This window comes from Alligator mississippiensis, chromosome 7 (assembly GCF_030867095.1).
Source record: "Alligator mississippiensis isolate rAllMis1 chromosome 7, rAllMis1, whole genome shotgun sequence".
Taxonomy (NCBI): domain Eukaryota; kingdom Metazoa; phylum Chordata; order Crocodylia; family Alligatoridae; genus Alligator; species Alligator mississippiensis.
The window spans coordinates 22,214,713-22,232,964 of NC_081830.1; the positions used below are offsets into that span (position 1 = coordinate 22,214,713).

General features: G+C 44.0%; 1 protein-coding gene across 3 annotated transcripts in view; it reads right to left on the reverse strand.

Annotated features, from left to right (window-relative positions):
• Positions 1–18,252, reverse strand: part of LOXL2 (lysyl oxidase like 2) — a 106,800-nt gene that overhangs the window by 19,353 nt on the left and 69,195 nt on the right. For all 3 annotated transcript variants that reach the window (XM_019482459.2, XM_006263901.4, XM_059730726.1), the window contains 3 exons: positions 11,170–11,353; positions 4,708–4,859; positions 831–998 (listed from right to left, as the gene is read on the reverse strand). In XM_019482459.2, coding sequence (XP_019338004.1) covers positions 831–998; positions 4,708–4,859; positions 11,170–11,353 — 504 coding nt within the window. The remainder of the gene's footprint in view (positions 1–830; positions 999–4,707; positions 4,860–11,169; positions 11,354–18,252) is intronic.

Below are 18,252 nucleotides of genomic sequence, written 5' to 3' on the forward strand. Positions count from 1 at the left end.
AAAAGACAAAGGTGTTTCCAGATGTCTTATTTTTCTTGGCAGTCCTGCTATTTCTGTCCCTAGCCCAAGGGTCACATCCCTAGCATGTGCCTATCAACTCTGCTATACTTCATACTGCCCTGTGTTAGAGCAAATCTTTCTGAGCTCACCATGAGATAAAGACTCTGAGCCATGCATTTCTACAGAGGAATTCCTGGTGATCTGTGAGTTTGACTTGGAAGATGACAAAAAGTCACGAACCTACTTTGAGCTGATGCTGGTTATGCTCCGTAGGTATAACAGTCATGATGTAGGCCAATGATTTCAAGGAGGACTTAAAAAAAACTCCACACTCCTTAGCCTGCTCACTGAATCCTCTGCATTTTGGTAGCACTGCTGCAAAGCTAGTCCTGTCTCCCTGGCTGATGCACGTGGGGAAGATGAATGGGGCCAAGTCTCTGGTTCCTAAGGGACTTGGAAGGTACCGGGGAAGGGGGTGTGGAGCCTCTCTACGCGTGGAAATAAAATGGTTACCATCTGATTACCAGCTAGGGGCTCCTATGAAGAAGAATGTATTTTACAGTGGGAATCTAGGAGATGCCTGTCCATGATATTTACACCACCATCACTGCTGGCTTTCTGAGCAGGAAGGCCAAGCACAGAGCAAGCCACAGTGACTGAATCATCACGTTCCTCAGAGACTGACCCTCTAAGCAAGGGCTGAGGTACACCTGAGAAGCTCACCCAGATCCTGCCCAGGCTATGCAGATAAGCATGGCATAAGGGCAAAGCTACCATCATTTGCCTGAGCTCAGGCCAACCTGCAGGTGCACAAGAAGAGGGTGACATACCTGAAAGGCATGGCTAGCAAAGCCAAGGCCCAACTGGCGACAAACCACCATGGCTTCCACGGTGCTCCATTTCTCACTGCAGACTGTCCCCCACTTCAAGGTCCCATTGCGCTCCATGAGGACTTCTACCCGGCCCTCATATGGGTTGCGGCCACCACTCAGACGCAGCTGGAGGGAAGGAGAAGAAAAAAAAAAAAGATTTCTGTTCAGCTCTCTAAAAGCAATTGCCAGGAATTTCTCTGCTGACCTAGTTCCATGTATGAAGAGATGCCGGGCTTGCAGAAGTGGGCAGCAGATGAATTCTCCACTCACATTTGAATGTGTTATTTATAAAGCCATGTTAGAGCTGGTAGTATACAGAGCTATTTGCAACAGCTGGCATGGGAGAGTTCCAAGTCTTCAAGTTTTATCAAAGCTTGTGGTTAGGGCACCAGACTGAAGCAATCCAAGTTCAATTCTGGCTCTGCCACAGATTGTGTGATCCTGGGCCACTCAGTTAATCTCTCTGGGCTTCTATCCTCTAACAGACTGATGATCATACTGCCCTTCTCTAATCCTCTGGCTATCTGAGGAACTGACTGGATCATTCCTGTGGTCTAATTATTCTAATACCCTCTCTCTACTGGGATCCAATACCAGTTGCTTCACAGGCAGCCGAAAGAATCAGTGCTGCTGGCAGTAATCAAATAAAATGCCCCCAAGCAATGTTTTGCCCCAGCTCCCATAGTAAGAAGATTGGGTTATGCCCTAAAAGCAGGAGGTTTACAGGTCTTGCCTATATGTTATTGCCCCATCTAGTTAGACTGCATGGCCCTTAGGGCAGGGAATCTCTCTATGTCCTAGTGTAGCACCCAGCACAACGGGGTCTCATTCCAAGTTGAAGACTCTACACACTAGTGTACTGAGAATAAATAACAGCTCATTTGGATAAGCAGGAGCCTGAACCAACCCCTCAGGGCTGCTGGAATTATTTATCAAGTGCTGAGTGTATGACATGCAAATGGTGCTCTGCACCTTTCTTGCTTAGATCTCAGAGCCCCCTACCAAAAAAAAAAAATCCAGTGCCATGATCCCTATATTACACATAATAGTGGAAGAGACTGCCCAGGGTCATAACTCAGGTCAAAGGCCCAACAGAGAACATAACTCAGACCTGCAAACTCTCAGCCCAGCAAGCCAACTAAATGATCAATATGAGACCTTTAAATTGTTCAACGTTCCTCAAAAGATTTGCAGGTCTTAACATGTCTTTCAGGGACCTTTTTTCTCTTTTCCTTCCCAACAATTACCCTCTGTATCTATCTTACAAGTTTGCCAGAGCATAGGCTTTCTCCCTGTTTACCAAGGCCTACCACAGCAGGGCCCCTATGTGCTACTAGAACACAAAAACTGATGGGTTGCAAGCACACAGGGCTCAAATATGGCCTAGGCTACGAGCTGACTCTGAACAGGGAGGAACCGTATGCCTGCAGTGACACGAGGCACTGGACTTAGATAGCATCGAGGAGTGGCCTCACAGAAAAATAAGCAGCTGGGGAAATATTGTTCCACTGCTCAAAATGTATTTTCCTCCTTGGTCTAATACAATACAGATGTTCAAATGAAATGGTACAAGAAGAGCTGAGCCAAAATTATTCCAACATAAATCACAAGTGCCTGCTGCTCTTTCTGCCAAGAGGGTCTGGAGCCAGTGTCTGAAGGTGAGTTGAAGTGCTGTGGCAGAGCACCAGCAGCTGCCACAAACTTTTGCAGAAGCCCACAAACTGCCTCCAGACAGGCCCAGCCCCACAGGTTTCCCCGCTACACCACCCTTCTCTTTTTTGTGTGTCATATAAAGAAAATAAACTACCACATATCTGATTAGTAAGTTTAACTAAAGCCGTGACCGCATTCCAAGCACAACTGCATTTTATTACTTCTAAAAAGACCTGGGATTCCCAAGATAACCTCACAGGGTAGTGTTGCTTCCCTATAGGCTTCTGCAGGGTGAGGGACTGGGACACCCCCCTTGACACACACAGCACCTTGCTTGCAAATGCAGCTAAGTTTCCCTGTGCTATTCAGCACCCGGGAATGAAAGTCCTTCCCAGATATACCCGAGTACTCTTTAAGGGACAGCTGCATTATAACCTTCATTTTACAGACAGAAAAACTAAGATCCAGAGAAGGAGTTTATGACCATATTTCCAAGTGGTCTCTGTGTTCATCACTCCCTGGGCACCCAGCTTTAGACACTGAAGGACAGATCCACAAAGGTGCCAACTCCTATCTAGGCACAGACTCCCTTTGAAATAAATGGGATCTAGGTGCCTAAATACCTTTGAGAATCATGGCCCTATTCTCTGAGCACTAGCTTTTCTCATTGATGCCAAGTGCAGTCAGGTACCAGGTGTTTAAAGCTGGGCAACCAGAAGACAGATGCCCACAAAAATGTTAAGTCTCCTTTAGAGCCTGGCCTTAAATGATCTGCCCAGGTCCACACAGGAAGTCTATGTTTGAACAGAGAGCATAGCCCAAGCCAAGTGGCTAAACCACAACGGCATCTCTGCATAAAACCTCCCAGTATGCTTAAAGGGCTATCGGGTTAATTCATATATGCCACCTCAACTATGAAAGTCTCTCCAGGGAAGATACATAGCAGTTCAATGACAAGTCTGCCCTTGGGGTATTCTCAAGAAAAGCCTCTGTTGTTCTCAAGGGGGAAAACTCCCCATAGTGCAGAGCCAATGGAAAGTCACCATGCTAAACCCTACCTGAATGTCAGGGTGCAATGTAAATGGCACAAAGACCACTACAGAGCCACTGCAGAGAAGGAAATTTTACCCTTGGCCCTTTGGCCCTGACATAAAAAGGCAGAACGTACATGATCAGGATCAGTCAGTCCATCAGGAGCCGCAAGCCTTGGGATTGCCTTTAGAAGGCACAGCTGTTGAATCCTGGTATTTCCTCAGAGTATTATTTTTCACTGAAAAAACATAGCCACAAGACAACTACTCTCTAGCTCCTCTGAAAGGTATTTGATTGCAGCTACAAAACATCAGGTAGTTGTTGCACTGTTTTGTTTTCCAGGAATGTTGAACATAAATAATATCTTGAGGCCAGTAATCACACGAAGCCGTCTGAACCACACAATTCCTGGCACACAACAGAGCTTGAGCCTGTCTTTTATCATCCATCAGGCAACCCATACAATACATTTCCTCTCCTAGTCTCCAATCAAGTGTACTAGATTATTTTAGGGCAGATGCCTTGTGTAAAGGTAACCGAACATTCTTAAAAGGACAGCTACCCTCTATTCAGGCCAACTGTAGCATTAAAACCAACTCGGGGCATCACTCTTCTTCCAAAACACCACTAGACAAAATGACAGGAGAGATCCCATATTAAATTCATTTCCTTTAAACAGCTTAATGAATGTGCAAGTTCCACTCATGCAGACTTCCAGGGTGAGGAAGTTAATGCTTAAGCAGTGATGGTTTTATTTCTATAGTAGATTTATAAAGCCACTGCAAAGCTGAAGAGGCTGCTCTGCTTAACAGAAAAACCTATTTGGTCATCTCCCAAGTCACATTTTCAGAAGTGACCTGGGCACTTGGCTTTTATCTCCAACTGACCTTGACATTTAGGAGTCTCAGGGCTTAGGTGTCAGATTCTTAAGAGGTATTTTACGGTCAGCCCAGGATAATTTTCAACTATGTATTTTACAGTGTTTTCTCCAGTCTTCTTTTCAATGCTCAATAATGACAGAGATTCTACCACTTCCTTTGAGTTACTATTCCCACAGTCAATTAGATGTTTTAACAAGCCTTGTAAGCACCTGGAAAGAGAAGTCACTAAGCTTGCTATGCTTTTTTATCCAAAGAATTTGACTTCTCACCTGATTCTGGAAACCCATGGCTGGAATGTTGCACCTTACAGCAGCATCTTCCTCATGATTACAACGCAGCGACTCTGTATTGAACTTGCAGTCCGTGATGGATTTTTCTGACCCTGTACATGCTATTTCATTTAGGTGAATAGGACCGATCCCTTCAAGAGAAATAAACGTGTAGTCATTATTCCCCTACATTATTCCCAAGGTGAGTGCGCCTAACAGCAATAAAACATTATATTGTAAGACACAACAGCATCCAAATTCCAACACACTATTCTTGGGAGAATCTATGTCATTTCTTCTAAGGCCAACTCACTGCTTGTCTTCAGTTTTCAGAAATTATTTTCAGTAGTCTACTTTTTTTTCAAATGGGCCAAAAATAAAGGAAAAGCCAAGTTTCCATTGCTCTGCAATCTACAGACTTCAGCCAGAGAATTTTTAAAATTATGACCCATTTTTCTGGCAGGGTTATACAACAGGAACCTGCACTTGATCAAGCCCCGATGTTTGAAATGGCAACATGTATATCTATTTTCCAGAACAGTAGGACAAATTATGCAGGGATTTATAAAAACCCAAGCAAACAAGTAATCTCAAATACAGGTGTGCCATTGAGGAGTCCAAGAAAACTGACGTTAATAAGGATCCAAGAATGGGAACATTGGTTGATACCAAAGAACTACCTTGAGAGCCAGCTACAGTAGCAGTCCCCCCATTGCCTCAGCACAGTAATAGATGCCTGTTGAAATAGCTCATGCCTGACTTGCAACACTGAAATGCTTGCAAGTAATCAACAGTTTGATCCAATAGGGCTGTAATTTCCACCCAGTAATGCCATATTACTATTCAACAGAAAAGTGCAGAAAAGTGCAAGCACAACACACATGGGGGCAGTTGGGATACTTGCATCGGTTAGCAGCTTCCTGGCTTTTATCAGCTTGTTCAGGCTTCATTCTTTATCCTGATTTCTGCCTGCTGGCTCCTTGCTCCCGATTTGCCAGATCCTGAATCCCCCTCAACCCCTTTGCTCTAAACACTTTATTTCGTTCTAGACTCGTGACGTGGCATGTTTTGCAGATGGATCATTTAATTGCACCATACTGATGACTATATCAACTTGACATCCAGCTGCTGATTCCTGGTAAGTAGCCAGTTTTTGCAGGACAATGGAAATAGAAAGCACTGCCCAGAAATGAGTTTTCCAAAAGGATGAGAAGTCTGCCCAGTTACTAAATGTAAAATTACCACCTCCCTCCCACACGTACCTAGTCAGCCCTTTCCGCAAGTTAGAAGAAGCAGAAATATCAATGGGCAAACATTATAGTGTCATTTCCTTTTTGACATGTATGGTACATAGTAGTTGCTGCAGAGAGGCAGTCGAATTTATTTCTGGTTCTGTCCTTGGAAGGACAGAAAACTGTGCTGCAAACACCTAATGGCAGGCAGGTGAATGACAAGAAGAGCAATATGTTTATTACCAATATTGACACATGCAGCTGATTTTTTAGTCCCCGATATTATGGGGCTAGAGACCCTGTGCGAGATTGAGGCTCCATTGTGCTCCCCATACACATCATAAGAAATAGTTCATGCCCCAAAGGGTTCACCTTTCATATAGGCAAGGAGGAAGTAGAATCTCATCTTCTCACTGTACACCCAAGAAACGGAGGTACTGAGAATTTAAATGATTTGCCCAAGGTGACACAGGAAGTCAATGGCAGAGCCAGGGACAGAACCTGATCTTCCAAGCCTCAGACCTCAGCCACAAAACCATCTTTGTGTAGTCCTCGACAAAGAAATATATGTATTTTCTCTTTTTAACCTCCACCTCAGAAGAAACAGCTGAGGAAGGAAGGCAGCAGGTGATAGTTGGTTTAACAGTAACAGGACCCTTTTCAATGGGTACGACCCCACCCCCTTTTTTTTTTCTTTTTTTGAAAACTCCTATTGAATCTGATTGACAGCCAGCAAGCAGAGGCTGGAGAACTAGGGGCCCAGATATGCACAGCTGTTTGTTAGCTACAGTCTAAACAATCAGCCTGGAGAATGTGCCACATGGTCAGACTTCTGCAGATTCAAGAGAGGGCAAAGTACACAGGGGCTCCACAGTCCAGTTCTGAAGAACATTTTTATTCACTGCTTCCTTCCTTAATTCATAGGGATAGAAAGGAGCAATCACATCACCCAAACCATACCCGATGGCCCTGATGTTTCTCTTCCTTGATACTTGGACCTTGATATTGCCCTTACACTAAGCTAGGCATAAGATTTATTTAGAGGACATTAACACTGAAAATCAAGAGGGAATCTGCTTTTCACAGAACATTATCCTAAAATCAGAGGTTTGGAAGGGACCTCAAGGACCACTTAGTCCAATTCCCTGTGCAGAGGCAGGATGCACTATTCCTGTACTCACTTTTACTGCTCTGTCATACTAAAAAAAAAATCTTTCTTGTAATCTATATTCAGAGAACATTCAGAGAGGGCAAAATTAATGCAATTGTTCTGGCCTCTGTCAAACAGGTCAAGTAGCAATATTGTAGTTGTGATGGTCCATTAAAAAAAAGACAGAAGTAAGATTCATTTAAAAATATCTTTTCATCAGACCAGCTCTATAGTTAGGAGAGAAGTCAGACAAGCTTTCGGGCACAAAATGCCATTCCTCAGGTTTGCGAAAGAATCAGGTACAATCTGAGCTAAATGCCAAAAGAACAAGAGCAATTTTTCTAATTGGTGTCTTCCTGATGGCACTGCTGACTTCCCTCTCTCTTCCACTGCTCCCCACCTAATTCTGCCTTATTGTCCCAATGTTTCTGAGGGCATTTGACTAACACTGTCCATGGGGTAGAGGGTATGTTTGCCAAACAGAAACATCCTTTTTGGTGCATGTCACAAGGCCTCTGGGCCAGGAGACGCATGACATTTGCTGTGTTTCGTAAGTGGAACTGTTTTTTTCCTAAACAGAGCACTCCAGAATGGTCCTAATTATAACAGAAACTGCAAATTTCCCCTCTCCCATCTGTAATATTTTCATTGGACTGAGGCATTTTGTGTACATCAGATTATATAAGGAGAACACTGGTGTGTGCCACCCTTTCAGAGCCCCCTTCTCACAGGAAAAGCAGCATGGCTGGCATGAGCTCCAGGGTAGGCTGGACAAGGCATTTAAAAGTAACACCACTGAGACGCACTTCTGTGCCCAGGCTATACTTCTGTACTAGGAAGGTGATGGTTTGAATGAATAAACAGAAGGGCTGGATAATCCAACAGGACATTTCTCTCTCAGACTCCTACTGTTCTAGGTTCCAGAAATCATGACTCACCTATAACTCCCACTGAAGCCAACAGCCTGGTCAGCAGTCCCAGAGAAATCAAGAGGAGTTTTCTTAATTTTTAATTAAAAATTGAAGAACAACAATTGAGATCAAGGGGAATTCACACCCCATTTGGTTTTTAACTTTTCTCTCATAATAAAAATCTCATTTGTGGTCTCCATCTAGAGGGACAAAAACTGACCCAGTAATTTTGCCCTCTGCCAGACAGCTCAAATAGTGGGTAAAGGTTGATTCTGCCCAGAACTGCAGGATGATGCACAAGGAATGCTGGATGGATACAGAAAAAGGACTAAGGACCCAAAGCATCAAAGCCATAAATTAATAGGAAAGAGAGCAGGGACCTGGTTCTTTGATGTACATAGCTCCGATGCATTTTGTCCTCCTCCATCAAGTCTCTTTGCCGACTCTGCCTGTCATTAAGACTGTCCTCCCAGCACTGGAATGTCACTATGTTGCCCTGCTGTCTGTACTGAAATTATCTGATCAAATTAGTAGCAGTGTTGTTGCACTTTTCCTTCATTTCCTGTGAAGGGAATGACTTCAGTCCATATGCATTTGCACTATCCTGTAAACCTGACTCCCATGGGTAATCTCATTTAAATTCAGTGGAACGATTAACGTGAGCAAAAGGTACAAGACTTGGGCCCTGGTGAGCCATTCAGCATATCTTTTTAAGTTCTACAGATATATTTTCCCATAGGTTTTGTGGAATAAAGTGGGCTGAGAGCTGTTAAAGATTTGATGGACATATTAAAATACTGGCCTGGGACTTGCATGGCCTCAACTCTCTTCTCTGATGTGCAACAGGCTCCTTTTGTGACCATGGGCAAAAATCATTTAATCTGTGCTTTAATGGCTCATCTGTAAAATGACATCCTTCCTTTGTCATGCTTAATCAGACCAAGAACTCTGTAGGATAGGAGCTCTCCTATTATTATACATACGACAACTAACAGAGCTAGTACCTCAGCCTTGGTCAGGACTTCCAGATGGCATAGAACACAATTAAACATTTTAACTGCATCCTTTATAGTACATTATACAATATAATTTATGGGCTAAAACACCAAGCCCAGAAGAAGTGTGCTTGCCCATCTCTTTAAATCCATGTAAATGGATAAATATGCTGATAGCTAATTGTGAAAAGTGCAGCACAAGTACTCCAGTTGGAAGGCAAAGACAGCAGAATTAAGGTCCATTGTGCCCTATGGGATTAAGAGAATCTTACTGCCTAAATATACTGCAATATGAATTTGGATTCCTGTTTGAACCATAAGAGCCTTTTTCACACGCCGGTAGCAGAGATCAATTTCTGTAAATGGGACTAAACAAGATTTAATGACCCTAGAGACACATTTCAAAAGCTTGGGAACTTGATGTTCAGCATTCAAAGAAAAAGGAAAGAATGTAACTGGGAATGAGCAGCCACTGCTAAAAGTTTCCACATTTGGGAAGCGACATGTTTTCTCTGGTCACGTGGCAGGAACAATTTTTGCAGGATAATAAAGTTCCTTTTTAAACGCCTTAAACACTATATTGGCAGCACTCTGATTCCTACCACAAGACTCCTTGGCAGTATGGGACCATAAGGGCACATCTAAAGGTTTTCTTATTCTGGACTACTCCATTATTTTTTTACACATGTAATTAATTTTCCCTTCCCTTCACCAAACCACAATGGCCTGGAGGAGTTTCACCTATTTGTTTAGTTTTACAGCATGTGGTGTTGGTTTGGCAGATTTCAGTTAGGTTTTATGCTATGCATATAGGAGCAAAGATTTTAAAGGCAGGTTTGGGAGAGAATCTCAAATCTAGAGAACTAACCGATACCTTTTACCAAAGTCTGAGCTCCAAATGAGTTCCAGGCTCAGGAAATCCTAACCCAAATCTGGTCTGGATCTGTACAAATGATCCCTAGACTTATAATGAGCTGAATCAAGACTCCAGAGCTGAATTTAAGCCCATCTTTAGTACCAAACTGCAATAAGGTATCCATCATGGAATTTTTCTTAAGTTTTTTCATTATTTAACAATGAGTCAATAATTGTTGAAATGACAGTCTAAGGGAAGGGGTAAATTCAACATTCACAGGTATCCTTAAACAAAGATTTTATCTCTTCTTAAATCATGTGGTCTTGTTCAATCAGAAGCTACCGGGTCAGCAGTCTCAGTTACAGAAGAATAAAGTCCTCCCCAACGCTGGGCACTACTTCGAAATATCTCCACCTACCTTACAAAGCAGATCCCACTCTCTCATCATAGTAACACCTTTTGCCCTTTAAATCTCTGAATATATGTAAGGCCATACCATTTAGTTTGGCTCCCTGCTTACACAAAGATAGGGAAGTCCAATTTTCCCACATTTAAGACTTATTGAACTGTTGCTTCCTGTGCTTGTCTTTTTAAAAGCTAGCAGATGAATGCTAAGTGTAGAAGAAGGAAACCTCTCCACCCCCAATACTATTGTAGCTGCTGTCATTTCCAGTTGTATGGATAAGGCATTAGTATCAATAACAGTCCTGTGCTATTAAGAAATGGATTGAATGTTTGTACAAGTATGTAAATATTTATAAACCTACGAAGCCAATAAAATAACAATCCAATAATTTTAGTCTATACAATTACTTTTCTGCTATTCACCAAAATCGGGACAAAAATGTATTACCAACAAAAAAGGTAAAAACATTTGTTTTCACTTTGATATTGCATATGTATCAGAAAAGAGAATGCAAAAATATTAAAATATTTTAATAAAATAAAAGACAATTGTATCTTACCAAAATCAAAACAGTCCTACCATTCCAAAGGAAACAGTCCCAGAATTTTAGTTCTACATACAGGAAGTTTCAGCTTCTTATTCCAAATTGGAACCCAACTTTTTAAAACTGTGGAATCTCCTATGGAATGAAGAGTCCCGTTTCTATCCAGGTCTAACTGTAATTCCCACCGACTTCCAGTGAACTTTGTTGCTTAGGCCTCCAAGTGAAACTGGGGGCCTCAGCATCTCTCAGCATCTGATTCTAGGTCATGGGTCTACCCAAGTTTGGAAGAAACTTCCCTGTCCATCTCAATGGAGAGTTCTCCAATGGCAGTCAGCATTGCTGGCCCACTACATTCTCATCCTTCTTACCTTGCCCAAGCTTTGCACCTGTGATAGCTTCCTTGGCACTCCCAAAGCCCAGCTCTCGGCAGACCACACTGGCTGAAATCAGGTTCCAGTTATCATCACAAATAGTTCCCCATTCCCCATTTTTCAGCACTTCAACTCTTCCTTCTCCAGTATTGGCCCCACCTCTCAGCCTGACCAAGGGCTGCTGTAAGGAAGAAAAAAAACAGGTTTAATGTCACTTTTTATGAACGAGCATGGTACAGGTAGCCACCACTTCTATTCAGTTTCTGCTTGGTAAAGACCACGAGCCTTACCAAGCTACTCATAAGCTTGGCCATGAGCCCAAATTTTCAGAAGCAAATATCATGAGATACTCCCAAAGTGGCCCAGAAGAAGCAAGATAATTACAAGAACTAGTCACATCTGAAGATGTGGGCCATGAAGAGCCACCTTAATAAGAAGAGCTGCCTTAATGACATAAGTGCCCCTTGCCCACTGATTTTTTCTGCATATGTCAATAATGCATATGGAGTTCTCCCATTCCTATACATGGCTGAGAGGGGGGAATAGGGTACAAGATATGCTCAAGTCTTACTTGCTGCTATTCTGCTCCATAGGTTTGGAAGCAAAGATGTGGAGAGCCTTCCCCTTCCCCGGGAACAAGCAGCAAGGAGGCAGGAGTGTCATAGCACACAGGAATGGGCTGGATGGCTTACAAACCAACCCTCGGGCCACAGTCCCTTTGAGGCTTGGGTGTACAGTCTCATCCCTGCAGCCAGCTAACACGTTGCCTGCCAACAGCAGCGTGCATGTGAGCACGTTGCCCTGGTCCGGAAAAGCAGCAAAGAGCGTCTTGTGGGCAGGGCACGGGGCCTCCCTGTGGAATCCTGCCCTGCCTGCCAGGATTCCTGCGGCAGACGGGGCACGAGGTACTGTTTACACTGTGCCAGCCAGGGCAGGGCTTGGTCTGTAGGTTGCAGACACAAGGAGGTCTTAGAGCAAAATGAAAAGGCACAGCCCTCCAGTATATCAGCATGATGAAGGGCCAAATTGTTAAGTGGTGCAAACTAGCACTGAAGTCACCAGTTTGCACCAGCTGGGGATTTGACCCGATGTTCCTATTTGGATAAGAACGCTAGGTCCCAAATGCCAACACGAACATCATCTTTCATAAGAGATGTAGGAAATGTGTTAAACATAAACTAGATTCCATCCTGTCGTCCAAGTACGTCCTGTACAGGCCTTCCCGTATGATTAAAGAAACCCTCCCTATTGAAAAAGTACAGATTGTGTAACTATTAGAAGCAGAATAAATACCGCTTTTTAGGAGTAGCAAGATAACAGACAATCCCAGAACACTGATCCCAGCCGATCAGGTCTTTAAACTTTGTCATTTTAATCGATATCTTTTTTTAATCTGCAAGAGCCCTGAATCTCTCCCTGAAGCAAGGGCCACGTGAGTTATTCCCTATGATTGGAACATAATAAAATCCAGTTTTTCTCTTCATACTTATAAAAATGAGGAAGATTCCCTACATGATGGGTGGCAGAAGGTACGGAAGGGTGGTACCTTAGAGACTACGTGGTTCACAGAAGCATGAGCTTTCATAGGAAACAGCCAATTTCATCAGATTTTTATTGCTGCATATCAGTAAGCCACTAGAGGTCTCTGCTTTGCTGTGTAGATTTCCAGACCGTGGGAAATGGGGTAGATAGGAAAGAGCTGGAACTCAAGCTGAGTGGAAGTCTGTTTATCTGTGATTGAACTGTTTTTTAATAAGTGCCCCCTACTTAAGGCAGACTATGATGAACTCAGAAGGTCCACATCTCAACAAGAGAAATAATCAGTCCTACCTATCACACGGTGTGGCAAAGCTCACTTTGTCAAGATGTGGCAAAGACATTAATGAAGGTCTTTCCAGTAAGAATCTTGGAGGACTTTAAAGGCAGGCTTGCAAAATATCTTATATTATATAGAAAGCACACAGTATCTCATCTACCTTACCTTTACAGAAGGAAAATGTATTGATTCCCTAAGAGTACATGTGTTTCAAGCCATGGCAATCTCATGAAAACAGACACTGCGCCCTATGCAATATTCCAGCTGAATTCTATCACTATCTGATAGGTTTCGCAGCCATTTATGCTGTTAAGCATTTTTTTTTAAGCAGACCATAAATATTTCACTTAATAGATGATAAAACCCAACAAAATTACAGCATGTAGTACAAAATAAAAAGGTTGGCAGAAATGTTAAAAAGCCACACAGTAAAAGTTGGCCAAGATGACACATCATCAATCAGGTTATTGTGTCTTTGAAATGGTAACTGCAAGTTGGCCTACAGAGTTCAGCTCCCAGCCACGACTACCAAGACATTATAAGACTGAAGAATTACCATATGCAGATAAATGACCAGGAAAGAATGAAGGACAGTCTCATGGTTAAGGGGCTACCCTGGGAGTCAAAAGGTGTAGGCTCTATTACTGGCATTCCCACAAACACTCTGTATGACCACAGGCCAGCTGCTTATACACTTTGTGCCTCAGTTTTCCCATCTGCAAAATGGTGATTAATAGTATTTCCCTATCTTCTCACAGGCTTGTTCTGGGGATTTCCACTTGTCTATTGCCCAGGTTCTATAGTGTTAGGGGTATCCAAGAACCTAGAAAGGCTGTGTGGTCTACACTTGTCAGAACTGTAATGAATCTTTTGATTTAAAATGTCAGTGAAAAACAAGTCAAGCAACTGAGAGGGTAAACATGTTAACAGTTGTAAGACTCTCAAAAGTAAGGCAAGTTTGGCCCAAATAAGTACTTTGGTTTATTTGATCAGCTGTACAGCTGGTAATCATTTTAAAGTATCAATTCCAACAGTATTTTCCATCAACTTTTGACATTTTGAAGAAAAAGGATGAGGTTTTCATGAAAATTACATCCCATTTTCAATTCAGCCCTTTGAGACAGATTCAGCCAAGGTGTAATAACTCAGGGAACAGAAGGCAGAGCCCTTCATGTCTGGGTGGTAGTTTCAAGTCCAGACCAGGATAAAATTTATTTTTCACATTCAGTGCTCGTTACTGAGCTCACTGAAAAGTTCTCCAGTCCTGACCATTACCTTCTAGAGAGATAGCTGCTGCTGTTACCCCTGGAGGGGGACCTACTGCTATGGAAAGCATGCCATAAATATGTGAACACTAAATGATTTGTGTGAGCCCCGAGACCAAAGAACTTAAGACTGTTTAAAGTTGGATATACATCCAATCCTTCCAGGCTGGGGTCACCTGAAGGCCATCCAAAGCCTAGACTGAATGCTTACAGAATTATTTGGCAATGCGGATGGCTCAAATGGTTTACAGGACCCTTCACTTCGGAAGGCCAAAAACTTGCACAAAGATTTGAGATTTCAGGCATGCAATTAGCGAATGGGAAATGCACTACAATGCAACTATGCATGGTTTATTATGTATATTATAGTAGTGCCCCCCAGCACAAGATGAAGGCTCAATTTTGCAAGGAAAATAGGGATACATAATAAGAGACAGTCCCTTTTCTTTAATAAGCCTACCACAATAGAACTGTAGGGCAGGAAGGGGCCTCAAGAGATCCCGCAGTCCCATCTCCCTGCTTTTGGGCAGGATTAAGTAGGTCTTGACCAAACCTGTTAAATATGTCTCGAGTCTTTCTTAAAAAATATCTTTCTTAAAAAAGAAGATTCCAGGCTCCACAGGTACCTTGTTCCAGTACTTTGCTATCATGGGAGAAGCTTTCCTTACATCTAACCTTTCCTACAAATGAAAGATTGTGTCTTGCCCCAAGCCCAATGAAAGTGGGGAATAACTGGTCGCTGTCCTCTTCCGAACAACCTCACTTATTTGAAGACTGCTTATTATATTCACCCCATAGTCTTTCCTAACAGGTCACATTTTCCTAACTCTATTTTTCTGTTTGCCTCTGAATATTTTCCTATTTGCCTACATATTGCTTAGGGGATGCAGGCATGGCAGTCACTGCAGCAACCGCAACATGGATTAGATGTATTCCATCTAGATTTAAATCAGCCAGCTCCGATACTGATAACAGTGTAACAGCAGCAGCAGCACAGGACTCAGTGTGGATATCTACCCAGTTTCTAGGATGGGATTTGCAGCCTCTGTTGCACTTCATACTATTGTGGCCAGATGCTGAGCTACAGAGGGGGCACATCAACACTACTCTGCAGCCATAGCAATGCTTTTTAAGGCTAGTAAACAAAACTGGATATACTGGGATACAACCAGACTCCACTTGATGCCTCAAAGTGCTGAATAAAGCAGGAAAATTACCTCCTGCACTTTACATAAAAGTCTCTTGTTAATACATCCTGGAATAGTATTTGCCTTTTTTGGGACAGCATCGTGTTGTAGGTTTCTTTGGTTAATGGACCACTATAATCACCGGATACTTTTCTGGAGTACTTCTGCCTAAGCAATCAGGGCTTGTGGACAGAGGTGATATCTTTTATTAGACCAACAAAATCTTGTTGGTCTAATGAAAGATATCACCTCTGTCCACGAGCCCCGATTGCTTTTTCCTCTAGACCAATACAGCTACAACCTAGATAGTCTGCCTAAGCAGTTATTCCAGAAGCGGATGTATTTAGGAATATCTTGCATCAGTTTTACTGCAAAATGATACCAATAAAAATATACTTAAACATATCCTGCTTCTCATACATTCCTTCAACCATCATAACTACTGTAAAACTACCAAGCAGTTGCTCCCTCCTAAATTCAGAGATGCAGTGTGTGCATCTCTGAAGTTATATCAGGTCCTGGGTATGACTGTAAATTGCAGCCAACTGGAGGACCTCGTGACAACGTGGCGGAGCTACTCGTGGTGGAGTAGCTGCTATAAAATGACACAGCATCCAGAGTAAAGCAAATATAGGGTTCCTCAAAACCCTAGCCCCCATTGTCTTGTGGGTACTCCTTGGTTGAAGAAAGACAAAGGAACATCACCCTAATCACTACGCTCTGGGTGGCGTGCTGAAGGAGTTCGGTGCCCAGGTGGTTTTCTCTTCCATCCTACCAGTGACCGGACGAGGAAGACGGCAGGAGAACTGCATCAGAGAGACCAACTGGCGGCTTCGGCAGTGGTGTCTCGAGGCAGGCTTCGGCTTCCTGGACAATGACCCGCACATCACGACGAGGGACATGCTCAGCTGGGATGGGCTTCACCTGTCCCCCAAAGGTAAGCATGTGTTTTCTTCTAGGTTGGCGGATCTCCTCCGGCAGGCTTTAAACTAGGCTCATCAGGGGGAGGGGAGTATGAGGGCAGGGGAAGCTGTGGACCACCAAACCATGTGGCACCCACAAGGACAGCCCAGCCTGAAGAAGGAGAACATTGGGAACCTGAAAGCCATGGGGAGGCCAGCACTACAGAACAGGTAAGAAACAAGAAGGTAAGAAACGATGGACCCCATGGGACTTGGAGCGGGGGGGCAGCAAAGGCACCAGTCGCAGGGCTCAAGTGCCTATATACTAATGCTAGGAGCATGGGGAACAAGCAGGATGAACTAGCGCTCCTGCTTGCACTAAACACCTATGACTTAGTGGGGCTAACAGAGACCTGGTGGGATTCATCCCACGACTGGGCGGTACATATTGAGGGCTATAGATTGTATAGAAAGGACAGGTCGGGGAAGAAAGGGGGGGGGTTGCACTTTATGTCAGTGAGCAATACACATCAACCCTCATCAAGACAGAATCCGAGGTTGAGGAAGTAGAAGGATTGTGGGTTAGGCTACATGGGGGGCAAGGAGAAAGGGATTTGGTGGTAGGGGTCTGTTACAGACCCCCACACCAAGGGGAAGAAATAGATGCGGGGCTCCTGAGGCAACTCTCGGAGACCATAAAAGCTAAAGAGGCAGTAGTCATGGGGGACCTAAACTACCCGGACATCTGCTGGGAGACGCAGACAGCAAGGTCCCATCGCTCACGCAGGTTTCTAACTTGTGTACAGGACCTCCACCTGACACAGGAGGTGCATGGTCCCACTAGGGGGAATGCCATACTGGATCTGGTATTGGCAACGGGAGATGACATGATAGGGGACCTCCAGATCGGTAGCTATCTGGGAGACAGTGATCACCTTATAATAGAATTCAACATAAGACGGCGAGTGGGTAAGGTAACTAGTAGGGTGAAAGTGCTAGACTTTAGGAAAGCTGATCTCAATGCACTCAGGCGATTAGTCAAGGAAGCACTGCAGAGTAGGAGTTTTGATGGGATGGGTGCCCAAGAAGGGTGGCTGTGCCTAAAGGAAACGATCCTTCGGGCACAAAGCAAGACGATCCCCGAGCGAGGCAAAAGAGGGAAAGGGGCCAGGAGGCTTCCATGGCTGACCAGAGAAATCCAGGGCAGCCTAAGGGCCAAAAGGGGAGCACATAAAAAGTGGAAACAGGGTGAGATCACTAAAGATGAATATACCTCCTCTGCTCGTGCTTGTAGGGAGGCAGTTAGGCGGGCCAAAGCTACCATGGAGCTGAGGATGGCAACCCAAGTAAAGGACAACAAGAAATTGTTTTTTAGATATATTGGGAGTAAAAGGAAGGCCCAGGGAGGAATAGGACCGCTGCTAAATGGGCAGAAACAATTGGTGACAGATAGGGGGGACAAGGCTGAACTCCTCAACGAGTTCTTTGCCTCACTGTTCCTAAGTGAGGGGCACAAGTCTCTCACTGGGGTTGTAGAGAGGCAGCAGCAAGGCGCCAGACTTCCATACGTAGATCCTGAGGTGGTGCAGACTCACTTGGAAGAACTGGATGCCTTTAAGTCGGCAGGCCCGGATGGGCTCCATCCGAGGGTGCTGAAGGCACTGGCCGACATCACTGCAGAGCCACTGGTGGGAATATTCGAATGCTCGTGGCGCACGGGCCAAGTCCCGGAGGACTGGAAAAGGGCTAACGTGGTCCCCATTTTCAAGAAGGGGAGGAAGGAGGACCCGGGCAACTATAGGCCGGTCAGTCTCACCTCCATCCTTGGTAAAGTATTTGAAAAAATTATCAAGGCTCACATTTGTGAGAGCCCGGCAGGACAAATTATGCTGAGGGGAAACCAGCATGGG